This window comes from Anomaloglossus baeobatrachus, chromosome 3 (genome assembly GCF_048569485.1).
Source record: "Anomaloglossus baeobatrachus isolate aAnoBae1 chromosome 3, aAnoBae1.hap1, whole genome shotgun sequence".
Taxonomy (NCBI): Eukaryota; Metazoa; Chordata; class Amphibia; order Anura; family Aromobatidae; genus Anomaloglossus; species Anomaloglossus baeobatrachus.
In genome coordinates this window covers 702,754,602-702,773,957 of record NC_134355.1, presented here as the reverse complement: position 1 = coordinate 702,773,957, position 19,356 = coordinate 702,754,602, and the positions used below count along the sequence as shown (strand labels likewise).

General features: G+C 41.0%; 1 protein-coding gene across 1 annotated transcript in view; it reads left to right on the top strand.

Moving 5' to 3' along the window:
• The window catches only part of LOC142297119 (uncharacterized), a 210,761-nt gene that overhangs the window by 31,515 nt on the left and 159,890 nt on the right, over positions 1-19,356 (top strand). The window contains exon 2 of the mRNA XM_075341387.1: positions 8,132-8,281. Within this exon, the coding sequence (XP_075197502.1) occupies positions 8,204-8,281 (78 nt within the window). The 5' untranslated portion in view covers positions 8,132-8,203. The remainder of the gene's footprint in view (positions 1-8,131; positions 8,282-19,356) is intronic.

Here is a 19,356-nt window from a genome sequence, read left to right as displayed (position 1 = left end):
ACCATGCTTGACTGTAGGGATGGTATTCTTGGGGTCGTATGCAGTGCCATCCAGTCTCCAAACGTCACGTGTGTGGTTGGCACCAAAGATCTCGATCTTGGTCTCATCAGACCAGAGAACCTTGAACTAGTCTGTCTCAGAGTCCTCCAAGTGATCATGAGCAAACTGTAGACGAGCCTTGACATGACGCTTTGAAAGTAAAGGTACCTTATGGGCTCGTCTGGAACGGAGACCATTGCGGTGGAGTACGTTACTTATGGTATTGACTGAAACCAATGTCCCCACTGCCATGAGATCTTCCCGGAGCTCCTTCCTTGTTGTCCTTGGGTTAGCCTAGACTCTTCGGACAAGCCTGGCCTCAGCACGGGTGGAAACTTTCAAAGGCTGTCCAGGCTGTGGAAGGCTAACAGTAGTTCCATAAGCCTTCCACTTCCGGATGATGCTCCCAACAGTGGAGACAGGTAGGCCCAACTCCTTGGAAAGGGTTTTGTACCCCTTGCCAGCCTTGTGACCCTCCACGATCTTGTCTCTGATGGCCTTGGAATGCTCCTTTGTCTTTCCCATGTTGACCAAGTTTGAGTGCTGTTCACAAGTTTGGGGAGGGTCTTAATTAGTCAGAAAAGGCTGGAAAAAGAGATAATTAATCCAAACATTTGAAGCTCATTGTTCTTTGTGCCTGAAATACTTCTTAATACTTTAGGGGAACCAAACAGAATTCTGTTGGTTTGAGGGGTTGAATAATAAATGACCTCTGAATAAACTTTTCACAATTTAAAAAAATAAAGAAATAACATTCTTTTTTGCTGCATTTCACACTTCCAGGCTGATCTACAGTCCAAATGTCACAATGCCAAGTTATTCCGAATGTGTAACCTGCTAAATCTGCAGGGGGTTGAATACTACTTGTAGGCACTGTATATATATATATATATATATATATATATATATATATATTCTGTAAATTCCATATTGTATATATTGTAGTTTCTAGTGTGCCCTTAGGGCGATTAAAATATATAATTAATCTTGGGCTGTTCTGTTATCTCGATCCTGAACTCCACGTCTGTGTGCTCGGCGTAATAGTTATCGTAATCGATTGGTGGCAGCGAGTTTATGCCAAGGATCATTGTGGGGCAACCAGTGAGATCTGGGGGAGGTTTAGATATATTCTGTCCGCTGAGGTCGGGGGAATATATACCTTACTCACACCGGGAGCCCTTCAATAATCGGCGCAGTAGAATAGCGGCCTCCTTGCTTACTGTCGGCCAATTCCATAATTGGCCTGACTATAAGAGGGGCGCTAGAGAGCGCGTCACATGCTCGGTCTGTTGGGTGGTGGAAAGGGGGGCTGTAACTTCCACTTCCTACCCCCGTTTCGTGACACATAGTATATCACATATTTACAATTCATTACTGTTTTTGGGTTCTAAAGTTGTGTCCAATAAATATATTTAATGTTTTATCTAAATATCTTAATTATTGTATCATAAAAATGATTAAATGTCTGATGTTCACATTGTACTACAATCAATTTTTCACTTAAATATTAGCAATATACATGGGAGTCGGAGTCTGTGAAAGGGAAATTGAGGAGTCAGAGTCGCAGATTTGGCTTACCGTCTCCACAGCCCTGGTTCAGGGGTTCAAAATAACAGAGACTTTGAATGTATAAACTTTATATTCTCATAAGGCTGAAAGAATCTCAAACATCTCTGATTATCAAAAAATGCTGTAAGATAGTAAACCCCACATAATTACTTGTCCATGTAACACTCAGTCAGGGTTTTTTCTTCTTTTGCGGCTGCTCAGCCCCCACATTACAGATATGGGGGGCAGTGGGGTCTGTCTCCATCTGCGGCTGCTCAGCCCCCACATTACAGATATGGGGGGCAGTGGGGTCTGTCTCCATCTGCAGCTGCTCAGCCCCCACATTACAGATATGGGGGGCAGTGGGGTCTGCCTCCATCTGCGGCTGCTCAGCCTCCACATTACAGATATGAGGGGCAGTGGGGTCTGTCTCCATCTGCGGCTGCTCAGCCCCCACATTACAGATCTGGGGGGCAGTGGGGTCTGTCTCCATCTGCAGCTGCTCAGCCCCCACATTACAGATATGGGGGGCAGTGGGGTCTGTCTCCATCTGCGGCTGCTCAGCCCCCACATTACAGATATGGGGGGCAGTGGGGTCTGTCTCCATCTGCAGCTGCTCAGCCCCCACATTACAGATGTGGGGGGCAGTGGGGTCTGTCTCCATCTGCGGCTGCTCGGCCCCCACATTACAGATATGGGGGGCAGTGGGGCCTGTCTCCATCTGTGGCTGCTCAGCCCCCACATTACAGATGTGGGGGGCAGTGGGGTCTGCCTCCATCTGCTCCGGCTTCTCTTTGTTAGAATAATCAATGTTCAGAACATTTTTGAAACTGAGCTTAGGTTTTGATCTCTCCCCAATCTCCATTATAGAGTCTGTACGATACACGCTGCACACGATCACCGCACTGGTCCGTTTATCAAACATTTACACAACAGATACTTTCTTCACATTCTTTCAGGATCTTTTTGCTGACAAACCTATAAACAGCAGACCGACCTATAGCCAATCTGTAACTCCCTGTTCTGTCTATGTCAACAGGTACACCAAAAAGATTCAGAGACATAAAACCAGCGGGGACTCCTGCCTTTCACTATGACAATTCTCTCTGTCTTTTCCCATGTCTGACCATTTGGTCAGGCGAATCCCATCAGATTTCATGTCTGAAATTTGGATCCATATGGGTTTTCTTTCTGCTATAGCACACTGCTCTCAGCATTAATCATCATCCATACAATCCACCGATATTACCATCCAACCCCAAACCAATGACCAGTACAATACTAAATCCACACTTACACACTGATCACATCCCATGCACACAGTTCACAAAGGCATAGGTAACTTTCTCAGTTCTTGAACCAGACTCTTTAATACAAAATAACTCACCCAGATTAAAATTAGATCAAACTCTCCGGAAAGTAATGCAAGTGTAAGAATTAAAATTTCTTACCTTTATGCTGCAGCTATTTGCATTACTTTCTCCAGAACATAGATTTTTCACTCATGATTCGGATGTATAATGTATGCCTGGACCCCTGTTTGTGAGCAAAATACATTCCTTCTATGCCATTGGAACTCCAAATTAATAAGATTTGTTTTCGAAGTGCTTGGAGAAATCAATACAGAACACACGTTAGTGGTGTACTGAGAGTTTCTGTTTTCTTGCATCATGTGACCAACTTATATAGTATCCCAAACAAAGAAATAGCTATGCACAATGTCAATACAATACAATGTCTTGTATTTTCTCACAAAGATCACAGCGTTTGCCTGCACAAGCTGACTCCCTCACCTTCTATTATTGCTGCTTGATGTATTTGGTATCCTATGTATCTCCTCTGCTTGGTTTTCATCACTTTCCCTTTAAGACCCTGCGGTGTTCCTCACCCTTTCAGCTGGTTTTCATCAGCACTTCCCTTGGTGTCTTTATATACACCCATTTCTCCTTACTCTGTGCTTGTTATAGGTCTAATCCCCTTAACAAGTCTTCAGTTAAAGCAGTCAGCTTACATCTGTAGAAACTTTGTTGTTGCATTTCCTTTCCCTGTGTCTTCTGTAGATGACTTATTTGTTTACTTTCCCCCATTTGTTATCCCTGGGTCTTTTTTAGAGCTTAGTGGGGTTGACCAAGCGCTCATCCCATCCACTCCCTACATACAGCATACTTAAGGGTCAGCCAGGGCCAGGTATCCTGCTCGGTGCATAGGTGCGAAACCTATGTACGGTGCTGAGGAAGCCAGGGCTAAGCAGTAGTCTTGGTCAGGGATCACCATCTTCCCTTTCGTCGTTCGCTTGGTACTTCCCTGTACCTAGCATGACACTTCCTCCCAGGTGCTGCTGGCTTTCAGTCATGAGGTTGGTGCAGGGAGCGATTATAGCCATCACACCTCACCACTTTGACATCTACGCTGACGCAATACAGAGGCGGCTGTGCACCGGGGCGTACTTAAAGCCAGCACACTCCGTATCGTGAGCGGTGACTCAAGCTCCTCTGTGCACGCCCCTGTAACTGAAAACCGGAAATCTCCAGGAAGGAAAAAAGTTTATTTAGTTTCAGTAAAACAATCGGACAGCAATGTCATGCTATTTACCTGCAGATTAACCCTGAAATAGCAGAAATAGCATTTTCCAAGTTGACAGCTTCTCTAGAAGCAAACACCTGCTGAGGGATGGGACTTAGACCGGAAGTGCCTTTACTTGTTATACAGGCATGAATTCTGCTATTTGTGAGTATAATAAAAGCTAATAAAGTTATACACGGACCCCGTATATTAATGAAGGCTATAAATACACTGATGCTCCAGAGTTCTTTGCACAGTGTTGAAAAGCACAAGCTTGTAAATAAAAGGTACAAATCTTCATCTGATGGACATTTATAAATATGAGGAATAGGGCTGAGCGGAGCCGGACAGTAAAAGTCCGGATCCGCGCGGTTTCAGCGCTATATCTGGGCCAAACCCGGGTGCACGGTCCGGATTTGGCAATTAACAAACATAAAGACAACCAGAATTAAATGAGAGTTTCATACTTACCGAGACTCAGTGTCATGACGGCACACTGCTTCCGGGTCACGCATTCACTTCCTGTACTGTCCATCGCATACACACAGCTTTCCATGTTTTCCCCGCCCACCGGCCGTCCTCTCATCTGTGACTGGTTCCAGGCTGACGCACCCCCCCAGCCTGTGACAGTCTCTGCTGTGGTCATCGCTTATTGCGGCTCAGTAATAGGCTACACTCAGAGCTGGCGTCTTCTCTATGGCTGCTAGCTGTGACATGTAGCAGAGCTGGATGTGTCGCCGTGGGACGTCGTGTGGATTACGTCGGATCTGAAGGACTGTGTTGGGGGTTAATAAAGTGGTGAAAGAGGGGCCGTTCTTTGTACTTAATCCAAATAAAGGATTTTTCCCTGTGTCTGTGTTTATTTACTGACATTTACAGGTTTGTGTGATGCAGATATCTCATAGAAGCCTGTGCTATCACTAACCTAGGGTTTAGTAGCAGCCGTGCCCCGCTATTAATCTCTCATCACTCAGATTTGCACCGCATTAGGCCACCGGGAAGAGCCGGTATCGCACCAGGATTGTCCCATCTAATAGATGCGGCAATACTGGGCGGCTGCGGGCTGAGAATATACCAGCCCCAGCCAGCGTTATCATGGCTGTGGATGAAAATTACGGGAGACCGAACGCCTTTTTTTTTAAATTATTTATTTAAATAAAAAAAAAGCCGCATAAGAGGGACTCCCGCGAGTCTGACATCGTAGCACAACCGCACACTTCTGATGTGTTTCTAGGTACATGCACGCTCATGTTCATGTTTACAGCCTGTATAGCCTGCATGTTTACGGCAGGCTGTAAAAAAAAAAAAAATTCCTGCCAGCAGGTGGAAATTTGGTGCTGAAATCTGGTACAGACGATTTCAGCACCAAATGTGCACCTCCTGGCAAAAAATCGCAGAAAATTAACCGCGGCAAAAAATGTGGCAAAATAATGTGTCAAAACACTGCGGTTTTTTTTGCCAGGAGGTGTAGATTGAATGCAGGAATATGGTGTAAAATTTTCAGCACCAAATTTGCATCCCTTGGCCCAAAAAAAAAAAAATTCCTGCAAGCAGGTAAAAATTTGGTGCTGAAATCTGGTGCAGACAATTTCAGCACCAAATGTGCACCTGCTGGCAAAAAAACGCGCCAAAAATCACGGAAAAATAACCGCGGTAAAAACCGTGACAAAAAAACTGTGTCAAAACACTGTTTTTTTTCCAGGAGGTGTAGATTGGATGCAGGAATATGGTGTAAAATTTTCAGCACCAAATTTGCATCTGCGCTTTTTCTGCTAGGAGATGCAGGTCTGTGAACTCGGTGACCTCCACCTGAGGTCAGTTTACCTGCGATCACAGATGAAGGACCGTGGGAACCTCCAGCTGTGACCGCAAATGACCTGAGTGACGTCACCGCTCAATGTGCAGCTCATTCATTCTCTGGAGCTCACAGAGAGTGGTCGGTCGTGCCTCTCTCTGTGATATTCAGATGTAGCAGAGCTGAAGCGGCGTGGGACCTCGTGTGGATTACGTTGGACCTGGAGGGCTGTGTTGGGGTTAATAAAGTGGTGAAGGAGGGGGGGGTTTGTATTTTATTCCAAATAAAGGATTTTCCTCTGAGTCTGTGTTTATTTACTAACAATCAAAATGACTGCGGGAACACTATTGTAAATGTGAACAGGGTGCTAGCCAAAAATACACAATCTATATGAAGTGAAAGCTGCACACCAAATTCAGAGAAACATGAACAAGCATAACTGCTTTATGATGCATAAGGAATGAGAAATACAATTAGCCATATGAAAAATTGAAACGTGACATTGCATAACTGCTGAGGATCATTTGAAAAAAAGAGATATTTAGCTAATATATTGATCAACTTATTACTGCCCGATAACCACTTCACGGTAATCTCTTATTTATGGGGTCCCTAACCAAATGTTACCTCTATATGCGGTTAAAACCTGCTTGTGTGCAAATTTTGTTTTCCATTTTTCATATGGCTAGTTGTATTTTTCATTCCTTATGTATTATAAAGCAGTTTTGCTTGTCCATGTTTCTCTGAATTTGGTGTGCAGCTTCCACTTCATATAGATTGTGTATTTTTTAGCTAGCACCCTGTTCACATTTACAATGGTGTTCCAGCAGTCTTTTTGGTTGTTATGCAGTTTTTTTTCTGTCTGAGAACCCAGTCCCGCCCTTTAGCCATGATTATTCAACTTCCTATATAGCCAGGTCCCTGGCTTCCCATACACAGCAGGTTTCAACCGCACATAGAGGTAACATTTGATTAGAGACCCCATAAATAAGAGATTACCGTGAAGTTGGTTATGGGGCAGTAATGAATTGATCAATACATTAGCTAAATATCTCATTTTTTTTCAAATAATCCTCAGCAGTCATGCAATGTCACATTTTATTTTTTTTTCCATTTTTCATATGGCTAATTGTATTTTTCATTCCTTATGTATTATAAAGCAGTTATGCTTGTTCATATTTCTCTGAATTTGTTGTGCAGCTTTCACTTCATATAGATTGTGTTTATTTACTGTCATTTACAGGTTTGTGTGATGCAGGTATCTGATCGACACCTGTGCCATCACTAACCTAGGGTTTAGTAGCAGGAGTGCGCTGCTATTAACCCCTTATTACCCCAATTGGTACCACACCAGTCCCCCGGGAAGAGCTGGTATCGCACCGGGATTGTCACATCTAATAGATGCGACAACACCGGGCGGCTGTGGGCTGGAATACCAGCCCCCAGCCGGTGTTATCTTGGCTGTGGATGAAAATTAGGGGGAACCGCACGTCGTTTTTTTTTTAAGTTTCTTATTTAAATTAAAAAAAAAAAAACAAAGCCGCATTCAGTTTCACCGGAATCACACATGCGAGGGACTCACGTGAGTCTGCCATGGCATCACTCGGCAGCCTCGCACGTGTGACTGGATACACAGCACAGATGCAGCCCGACAGCTGGGGCTGCAGCCGCAAGCTATATCTGTGCTGCCGATTTGTTTATTTTTTCCACGATACCCGCAGACACTTGCACTGCTTACCTCGCCCACCTGTCATCCTGGCGCCTGTGATTGGTTGCAGTCAGCTGACACGCTGCCTTTCAGGGTGGGGGCGCGTCTAGCTGCAACCAATTACATGCGCCAGTGGGCGGGGAAAACAATGAATATTGAATTGTCGGCTCCGGAACGTAAAAGCGTGACCCGAAAGGAGTGTGCCGCCATGACAGCGCCTCGGTGAGTATGTCGCGCTCGCTTTTACCACCCTATCCCTCCACAAACGTTTTTAGTCTCTGGATTCCGGTCCCCTTTGACTTATATGGGCACCGGATTCCAAAGCGGATCGGACTCTTTAAAATCTGCTAGTGATCCGCCGGTCCCGGGTTTTTGGGCGTTCGATCAGCTCTACCAAGGAATAATAGTCTGCATATCCCAATGTGTAAAAAGTTCAGTTCTGGATGTGACTAATGATGACGTCTTTATATTATTGACAGACCCTCCAATCCTAACGACACAGAAGAACCAGACACCTTCACCACCTAGTTTTCTCACCGGAATCACCAAACATGGAGGAGAACAAGAATAACCTATCCAGAGGAATAATAGACATCGCCTTGAAGATTATCTCTGTACTAGGCGGAGAGGTAAACTCCTGTATATTCTATATTATCTGCTGAGTGGAGGGTAAACTCCTGTATATTCTATATTATCTGCTGAGTGGAGGGTAAACTCCTGTATATTCTATATTATCTGCTGAGTGGAAAGGTAAACTCCTGTATATTCTATATTATCTGCTGAGTGGAGGGGTAAACTCCTGTATATTCTATATTATCTGCTGAGTGGAGGGTAAACTCCTGTATATTCTATATTATCTGCTGAGTGGAGGGGTAAACTCCTGTATATTCTATATTATCTGCTGAGTGGAGAGGTAAACTCCTGTATATTCTATATTATCTGCTGAGTGGAGGGTAAACTCCTGTATATTCTATATTATCTGCTGAGTGGAGGGGTAAACTCCTGTATATTCTATATTATCTGCTGAGTGGAGGGGTAAACTCCTGTATATTCTATATTATCTGCTGAGTGGAGGGTAAACTCCTGTATATTCTATATTATCTGCTGAGAGGAGGGGTAAACTCCTGTATATTCTATATTATCTGCTGAGTGGAGGGTAACCTCCTGTATATTCTATATTATCTGCTGAGTGGAGGGGTAAACTCCTGTATATTCTATATTATCTGCTGAGTGGAGAGGTAAACTCCTGTATATTCTATATTATCTGCTAAGTGGAGGGTAAACTCCTGTATATTCTATATTATCTGCTGAGTGGAGGGGTAAACTCCTGTATATTCTATATTATCTGCTGAGTGGAGGGGTAAACTCCTGTATATTCTATATTATCTGCTGAGTGGAGAGGAAAACTCCTGTATATTCTATATTATCTGCTGAGTGGAGGGGTAAACTCCTGTATATTCTATATTATCTGCTGAGTGGAGGGGTAAACTCCTGTATATTCTATATTATCTGCTGAGTGGAGAGGAAAACTCCTGTATATTCTATATTATCTGCTGAGTGGAGGGGTAAACTCCTGTATATTCTATATTATCTGCTGAGTGGAGGGGTAAACTCCTGTATATTCTATATTATCTGCTGAGTGGAGGGTAAACTCCTGTATATTCTATATTATCTGCTGAGTGGAGGGGTAAACTCCTGTATATTCTATATTATCTGCTGAGTGGAGAGGAAAACTCCTGTATATTCTATATTATCTGCTGAGTGGAGGGGTAAACTCCTGTATATTCTATATTATCTGCTGAGTGGAGAGGTAAACTCCTGTATATTCTATATTATCTGCTGAGTGGAGGGTAAACTCCTGTATATTCTATATTATCTGCTGAGTGGAGAGGTAAACTTCTGTATATTCTATATTATCTGCTGAGTGGAGAGGTAAACTCCTGTATATTCTATATTATCTGCTGAGTGGAGAGGTAAACTCCTGTATATTCTATATTATCTGCTGAGTGGAGGGGTAAACTCCTGTATATTCTATATTATCTGCTGAGTGGAGGGGTAAACTCCTGTATATTCTATATTATCTGCTGAGTGGAGGGTAAACTCCTGTATATTCTGTATTATCTGCTGAGTGGAGGGGTAAACTCCTGTATATTCTGTATTATCTGCTGAGTGGAGGGGTAAACTCCTGTATATTCTATATTATCTGCTGAGTGGAGGGTAAACTCCTGTATATTTCTATATTATCTGCTGAGTGGAGAGGTAAACTCCTGTATATTCTATATTATCTGCTGAGCGGAGAGGTAAACTCCTGTATATTTCTATATTATCTGCTGAGTGGAGAGGTAAACTCCTCTATATTCTATATTATCTGCTGAGTGGAGGGGTAAACTCCTGTATATTCTATATTATCTGCTGAGTGGAGAGGTAAACTCCTGTATATTCTATATTATCTGCTGAGTGGAGGGTAAACTCCTGTATATTCTATATTATCTGCTGAGTGGAGGGGTAAACTCCTGTATATTCTATATTATCTGCTGAGTGGAGGGTAAACTCCTGTATATTCTATATTATCTGCTGAGTGGAGAAGTAAACTCCTGTATATTCTATATTATCTGCTGAGTGGAGGGGTAAACTCCTGTATATTTCTATATTATCTGCTGAGTGGAGAGGTAAACTCCTGTATATTCTATATTATCTGCTGAGTGGAGAGGTAAACTCCTGTATATTCTATATTATCTGCTGAGTGGAGGGTAAACTCCTGTATATTCTATATTATCTGCTGAGTGGAGGGTAAACTCCTGTATATTCTATATTATCTGCTGAGTGGAGGGGTAAACTCCTGTATATTCTATATTATCTGCTGAGTGGAGGGTAAACTCCTGTATATTCTATATTATCTGCTGAGTGGAGGGGTAAACTCCTGTATATTCTATATTATCTGCTGAGTGGAGGGGTAAACTCCTGTATATTCTATATTATCTGCTGAGTGGAGGGTAAACTCCTGTATATTCTGTATTATCTGCTGAGTGGAGGGGTAAACTCCTGTATATTCTGTATTATCTGCTGAGTGGAGGGGTAAACTCCTGTATATTCTATATTATCTGCTGAGTGGAGGGGTAAACTCCTGTATATTCTATATTATCTGCTGAGTGGAGGGGTAAACTCCTGTATATTCTATATTATCTGCTGAGTGGAGGGTAAACTCCTGTATATTCTGTATTATCTGCTGAGTGGAGGGGTAAACTCCTGTATATTCTATATTATCTGCTGAGTGGAGGGTAAACTCCTGTATATTTCTATATTATCTGCTGAGTGGAGAGGTAAACTCCTGTATATTCTATATTATCTGCTGAGCGGAGAGGTAAACTCCTGTATATTTCTATATTATCTGCTGAGTGGAGAGGTAAACTCCTCTATATTCTATATTATCTGCTGAGTGGAGGGGTAAACTCCTGTATATTCTATATTATCTGCTGAGTGGAGAGGTAAACTCCTGTATATTCTATATTATCTGCTGAGTGGAGGGTAAACTCCTGTATATTCTATATTATCTGCTGAGTGGAGGGTAAACTCCTGTAAATTCTATATTATCTGCTGAGTGGAGGGGTAAACTCCTGTATATTCTATATTATCTGCTGAGTGGAGGGTAAACTCCTGTATATTCTATATTATCTGCTGAGTGGAGAAGTAAACTCCTGTATATTCTATATTATCTGCTGAGTGGAGGGGTAAACTCCTGTATATTTCTATATTATCTGCTGAGTGGAGAGGTAAACTCCTGTATATTCTATATTATCTGCTGAGTGGAGAGGTAAACTCCTGTATATTCTATATTATCTGCTGAGTGGAGGGTAAACTCCTGTATATTCTATATTATCTGCTGAGTGGAGGGTAAACTCCTGTATATTCTATATTATCTGCTGAGTGGAGGGGTAAACTCCTGTATATTCTATATTATCTGCTGAGTGGAGGGTAAACTCCTGTATATTCTATATTATCTGCTGAGTGGAGGGTAAACTCCTGTATATTCTATATTATTTGCTGAGTGGAGAGGTAAACTCCTGTATATTTCTATATTATCTGCTGAGTGGAGGGGTAAACTCCTGTATATTCTATATTATCTGCTGAGTGGAGAGGTAAACTCCTGTATATTCTATATTATCTGCTGAGTGGAGGGTAAACTCCTGTATATTCTATATTATCTGCTGAGTGGAGAGGTAAACTCCTGTATATTCTATATTATCTGCTGAGTGGAGGGTAAACTCCTGTATATTCTATATTATCTGCTGAGTGGAGGGGTAAACTCCTGTATATTCTATATTATCTGCTGAGTGGAGGGTAAACTCCTGTATATTCTATAATATCTGCTGAGTGGAGGGTAAACTCCTGTATATTCTATATTATCTGCTGAGTGGAGAGGTAAACTCCTGTATATTCTATATTATCTGCTGAGTGGAGAGGTAAACTCCTGTATATTCTATATTATCTGCTGAGTGGAGGGGTAAACTCCTGTATATTCTATATTATCTGCTGAGTGGAGAGGTAAACTCCTGTATATTCTATATTATCTGCTGAGTGGAGGGTAAACTCCTGTATATTCTATATTATCTGCTGAGTGGAGGGTAAACTCCTGTATATTCTATATTATCTGCTGAGTGGAGAGGTAAACTCCTGTATATTCTATATTATCTGCTGAGTGGAGGGTAAACTCCTGTATAGTCTATATTATCTGCTGAGTGGAGAGGTAAACTCCTGTATAGTCTATATTATCTGCTGAGTGGAGAGGTAAACTCCTGTATATTCTATATTATCTGCTGAGTGGAGAGGTAAACTCCTGTATATTCTATATTATCTGCTGAGTGGAGGGGTAAACTCCTGTATATTCTATATTATCTGCTGAGTGGAGGGTAAACTCCTGTATATTCTATATTATCTGCTGAGTGGAGGGGTAAACTCCTGTATATTCTATATTATCTGCTGAGTGGAGGGTAAACTCCTGTATATTCTATAATATCTGCTGAGTGGAGGGTAAACTCCTGTATATTCTATATTATCTGCTGAGTGGAGAGGTAAACTCCTGTATATTCTATATTATCTGCTGAGTGGAGAGGTAAACTCCTGTATATTCTATATTATCTGCTGAGTGGAGGGTAAACTCCTGTATATTCTATATTATCTGCTGAGTGGAGAGGTAAACTCCTGTATATTCTATATTATCTGCTGAGTGGAGGGTAAACTCCTGTATATTCTATATTATCTGCTGAGTGGAGGGTAAACTCCTGTATATTCTATATTATCTGCTGAGTGGAGAGGTAAACTCCTGTATATTCTATATTATCTGCTGAGTGGAGGGTGAACTCCTGTATAGTCTATATTATCTGCTGAGTGGAGAGGTAAACTACTGTATATTCTATATTATCTGCTGAGTGGAGAGGTAAACTCCTGTATATTCTATATTATCTGCTGAGTGGAGGGGTAAACTCCTGTATATTCTATATTATCTGCTGAGTGGAGAGGTAAACTCCTGTATATTCTATATTATCTGCTGAGTGGAGGGGTAAACTCCTGTATATTCTATATTATCTGCTGAGTGGAGGGGTAAACTCCTGTATATTCTATATTATCTGCTGAGTGGAGGGGTAAACTCCTGTATATTCTATATTATCTGCTGAGTGGAGAGGTAAACTCCTGTATATTCTATATTATCTGCTGAGTGGAGGGGTAAACTCCTGTATATTCTATATTATCTGCTGAGTGGAGGGGTAAACTCCTGTATATTCTATATTATCTGCTGAGTGGAGGGGTAAACTCCTGTATATTCTATATTATCTGCTGAGTGGAGGGGTAAACTCCTGTATATTCTATATTATCTGCTGAGTGGAGAGGTAAACTCCTGTATATTCTATATTATCTGCTGAGTGGAGGGGTAAACTCCTGTATATTCTATATTATCTGCTGAGTGGAGAGGTAAACTCCTGTATATTCTATATTATCTGCTGAGTGGAGGGGTAAACTCCTGTATATTCTATATTATCTGCTGAGTGGAGGGGTAAACTCCTGTATATTCTATATTATCTGCTGAGTGGAGGGGTAAACTCCTGTATATTCTATATTATCTGCTGAGTGGAGAGGTAAACTCCTGTATATTCTATATTATCTGCTGAGTGGAGAGGTAAACTCCTGTATATTCTATATTATCTGCTGAGTGGAGGGGTAAACTCCTGTATATTCTATATTATCTGCTGAGTGGAGGGGTAAACTCCTGTATATTCTATATTATCTGCTGAGTGGAGGGGTAAACTCCTGTATATTCTATATTATCTGCTGAGTGGAGGGGTAAACTCCTGTATATTCTATATTATCTGCTGAGTGGAGGGGTAAACTCCTGTATATTCTATATTATCTGCTGAGTGGAGAGGTAAACTCCTGTATATTCTATATTATCTGCTGAGTGGAGGGTAAACTCCTGTATATTCTATATTATCTGCTGAGTGGAGGGTAAACTCCTGTATATTCTATATTATCTGCTGAGTGGAGGGTAAACTCCTGTATATTCTATATTATCTGCTGAGTGGAGGGTAAACTCCTGTATATTCTATATTATCTGCTGAGTGGAGAGGTAAACTCCTGTATATTCTATATTATCTGCTGAGTGGAGGGTAAACTCCTGTATATTCTATATTATCTGCTGAGTGGAGAGGTAAACTCCTGTATATTCTATATTATCTGCTGAGTGGAGGGTAAACTCCTGTATATTCTATATTATCTGCTGAGTGGAGGGGTAAACTCCTGTATATTCTATATTATCTGCTGAGTGGAGAGGTAAACTCCTGTATATTCTATATTATCTGCTGAGTGGAGGGGTAAACTCCTGTATATTCTATATTATCTGCTGAGTGGAGAGGTAAACTCCTGTATATTCTATATTATCTGCTGAGTGGAGGGGTAAACTCCTGTATATTCTATAATATCTGCTGAGTGGAGAGGTAAACTCCTGTATATTCTATATTATCTGCTGAGTGGAGGGTAAACTCCTGTATATTCTATATTATCTGCTGAGTGGAGAGGTAAACTCCTGTATATTCTATATTATCTGCTGAGTGGAGGGGTAAACTCCTGTATATTCTATATTATCTGCTGAGTGGAGAGGTAAACTCCTGTATATTCTATATTATCTGCTGAGTGGAGGGTAAACTCCTGTATATTCTATATTATCTGCTGAGTGGAGAGGTAAACTCCTGTATATTCTATATTATCTGCTGAGTGGAGGGTAAACTCCTGTATATTCTATAATATCTGCTGAGTGGAGGGTAAACTCCTGTATATTCTATATTATCTGCTGAGTGGAGGGTAAACTCCTGTATATTCTATATTATCTGCTGAGTGGAGGGTAAACTCCTGTATATTCTATATTATCTGCTGAGTGGAGGGTAAACTCCTGTATATTCTATATTATCTGCTGAGTGGAGGGTAAACTCCTGTATATTCTATATTATCTGCTGAGTGGAGGGTAAACTCCTGTATATTCTATATTATCTGCTGAGTGGAGGGTAAACTCCTGTATATTCTATATTATCTGCTGAGTGGAGAGGTAAACTCCTGTATATTCTATATTATCTGCTGAGTGGAGGGTAAACTCCTGTATATTCTATATTATCTGCTGAGTGGAGAGGTAAACTCCTGTATATTCTATATTATCTGCTGAGTGGAGGGTAAACTCCTGTATATTCTATAATATCTGCTGAGTGGAGGGTAAACTCCTGTATATTCTATATTATCTGCTGAGTGGAGGGTAAACTCCTGTATATTCTATATTATCTGCTGAGTGGAGGGGTAAACTCCTGTATATTCTATATTATCTGCTGAGTGGAGAGGTAATCTCCTGTATATTCTATATTATCTGCTGAGTGGAGGGTAAACTCCTGTATATTCTATATTATCTGCTGAGTGGAGGGTAAACTCCTGTATATTCTATATTATCTGCTGAGTGGAGAGGTAAACTCCTGTATATTCTATATTATCTGCTGAGTGGAGAGGTAAACTCCTCTATATTCTATATTATCTGCTGAGTGGAGGGGTAAACTCCTGTATATTCTATATTATCTGCTGAGTGGAGAGGTAAACTCCTGTATATTCTATATTATCTGCTGAGTGGAGGGGTAAACTCCTGTATATTCTATATTATCTGCTGAGTGGAGGGTAAACTCCTGTATATTCTATATTATCTGCTGAGTGGAGGGTAAACTCCTGTATAGTCTATATTATCTGCTGAGTGGAGGGTAAACTCCTGTATTTTCTATATTATCTGCTGAGTGGAGAGGTAAACTCCTGTATAGTCTATATTATCTGCTGAGTGGAGGGGTAAACTCCTGTATATTCTATATTATCTGCTGAGTGGAGGGGTAAACTCCTGTATATTCTATATTATCTGCTGAGTGGAGGGTAAACTCCTGTATATTCTATATTATCTGCTGAGTGGAGGGGTAAACTCCTGTATATTTCTATATTATCTGCTTCAAATACTATGTCCCAAGAATGACAAAAGTATTTTAGGAGTGATACCTTTATAGGCTAACCAGAAAAATTATATTAGCAAGCTTGATTTTTCTGGCTAACACGGTACCACAATATTACCCTGTATTGTATATTATCTGCTGAGTGGAGAGGTAAACTCCTGTATATTTCTATATGATCTGCTGAGTGGAGAGGTAAACTCTTGTATATTTCTATATTATCTGCTGAGTGGAGAGGTAAACTCCTGTATATTTCTATATGATCTGCTGAGTGGAGAGGTAAACTCCTGTATATTCTATATTATCTGCTGAGTGGAGAAGTAAACTCCTGTATATTTCTATATTATCTGCTGAGTGGAGAGGTAAACTCCTGTATATTTCTATATTATCTGCTGAGTGGAGAGGTAAACTCCTGTATATTCTATATTATCTGCTGAGTGGAGAGGTAAACTCCTGTATATTTCTATATGATCTGCTGAGTGGAGAGGTAAACTCCTGTATATTTCTATATTATCTGCTGAGTGGAGAGGTAAACTCCTGTATATTTCTATATGATCTGCTGAGTGGAGAGGTAAACTCCTGTATAGTCTATATTATCTGCTGAGTGGAGAGGTAAACTCCTGTATATTTCTATATGATCTGCTGAGTGGAGAGGTAAACTCCTGTATATTTCTATATTATCTGCTGAGTGGAGAGGTAAACTCCTGTATATTTCTATATGATCTGCTGAGTGGAGAGGTAAACTCCTGTATATTCTATATTATCTGCTGAGTGGAGAAGTAAACTGTATATTTCTATATTATCTGCTGAGTGGAGAGGTAAACTCCTGTATATTTCTATATTATCTGCTGAGTGGAGAGGTAAACTCCTGTATATTCTATATTATCTGCTGAGTGGAGAGGTAAACTCCTGTATATTTCTATATGATCTGCTGAGTGGAGAGGTAAACTCCTGTATATTCTATATTATCTGCTGAGTGGAGAGGTAAACTCCTGTATATTTCTATATTATCTGCTGAGTAGAGAGGTAAACTCCTGTATATTTCTATATTATCTGCTGAGTGGAGAGGTAAACTCCTGTATATTTCTATATTATCTGCTGAGTGGAGAGGTAAACTCCTGTATATTTCTATATCATCTGCTGAGTGGAGAGGTATGATACCAATGTGATATGACTGAAAGAATGAGTGTGATTAGATAGGGATCATAATCAAAAGAAATAGTGATCCCAGATATTATTTGATCCATCCATAATTCAGTATCAGAGAGAGATGTCCTCTGGCTGACCCATTTTCACCATGACCAAAGCATACGTGTTAGCAGATCTTGAACAAACCATGATTATGAGGAAGTAACGTTTACAGTTCAACAGTCAGGAAACTCTTGGTTAGTTGACAACAGGTGTAAGGAAACTGGCATGTAAAATTCACGGCTCCTTGCAATATCTCCAGGAAACTGTGGTCGGCCAGTGGTCAACTGGCAAAATGTGCAGCAAGCTACTGGTGCCCACAGCAGCTTGTGGTCAAGTTACATGAACATGACTCAGCTGTCACATGCTGGTCACCACTCAGTGCACACGACGTACAAAGTTTCCTATAAAAAGACCGGACTCTCTTAATGAGATGGGGACAATTCCAGGACGCTAAAGTGGACGCACCGCTCCTGTGATGTAGAGGCCGGATTGTTTTTCCTTCTCACTACTCAAGTCCCTCCGATGAGAAAAGGAATGCTACAACAAACGGTAATGTTGATGCATATTTCTGTTATTGTATAAGATTCTATGACTATAAAGTAGTTCTAATGCCTATGTACCATTGATTATTCATGTGCCATTAAAATAAATAGTATAAATAGTATCTTGCTATAAAGAATCTTAGTATTCGTGCCTGATTAGGATATCAATGAGAACTTCGTAAGTATGGGCTTTCAGCCCCCTTTTTAGTAGAGTTTAGCAAGACATAAATTGGCGTAGTCGGCAGGGTTACTTCTATAAGAAGTAATTAACGAATTTTTGTAATTTAGAAATTAAAAACATATATTTGGCAAATTTCCATATTTTTTCAATCTTTTTGCATAGTGTCAAAATGTTAAGAAAACGTAAGGATAATGTTAAGGAGGTTGTTGTGGAGATCCCAGGCTGGACTGAGGCTCCCTACAATCTTATAGCACATGAATTGGTCAATTGTGGATTGGCAGAACAATGGCAGGATAAGCTCAAGGGTAGTGAAGCTACTGATGTTGTGAATGTACTCAGTAGTGTCCCTGTGAAAGCATGTGATGTAGTGTCTTGTGGATTGGCAGAACAATGGCAGGATAAGCTCAAGGGTAGTGAACCTACTGATGTTGTGAATGTACTCAGTGGTGCCCCTGTGAAAGCAGGTGATGTAGTGTCTTTAGCACGGCACAAACAATGGCAGGATAAGCTTAAGGGTAGTGAAGCTACTGATGTTGTGAATGTACTCAGTGGTGCCCCTATGAAAGCAGGTGATGTAGTGTCTTGTGGATTGGCAGAACAATGGCAGGATAAGCTCAAGGGTAGTGAACCTACTGATGTTGTGAATGTACTCAGTGGTGCCCCTATGAAAGCAGGTGATGTAGTGTCTTGTGGATTGGCAGAACAATGGCAGGATAAGCTCAAGGGTAGTGAACCTACTGATGTTGTGAATGTACTCAGTAGTGTCCCTGTGAAAGCAGGTGATGTAGTGTCTTTAGGACGGCGCATCTGGATTTTGGCAAGTGCATATAGTGTAATGCATGAGCGTAATCTAAAGATGCAGAAGAAATGTTCCCAGATGAAACAAAAGTTGATAGAATTAGGTGGCCAGAAAACAGTTCTGGAATGTAATACCCGACTGTTGAAGGATAAATTGGAACATTATCAGAATGTGGCAGAAAAAGCTGCCGTAAAACTTGCTCATCAAAATAAGTACAAGAAAAGAAGAGGAAAGGTAAATAAAACCAAAGTACATAAAAGTATCGCCTCAGCTTCTGTAAACTGGGATCCCGATACTCGGGATGGGGATGTGTGGGATTCATCTTCATCATCTGATGAGGAGGATTACCATAAAGGGAAGATTCAGGCTAATCCAGTAAGGAGGCGCCTAGAGAGGACAGAAAATGAGATCATCCGGGAACATGTCCGGGATGGTCAGGGAAATCTGCAATATGACGAAGATGGTAATGCCATCACAA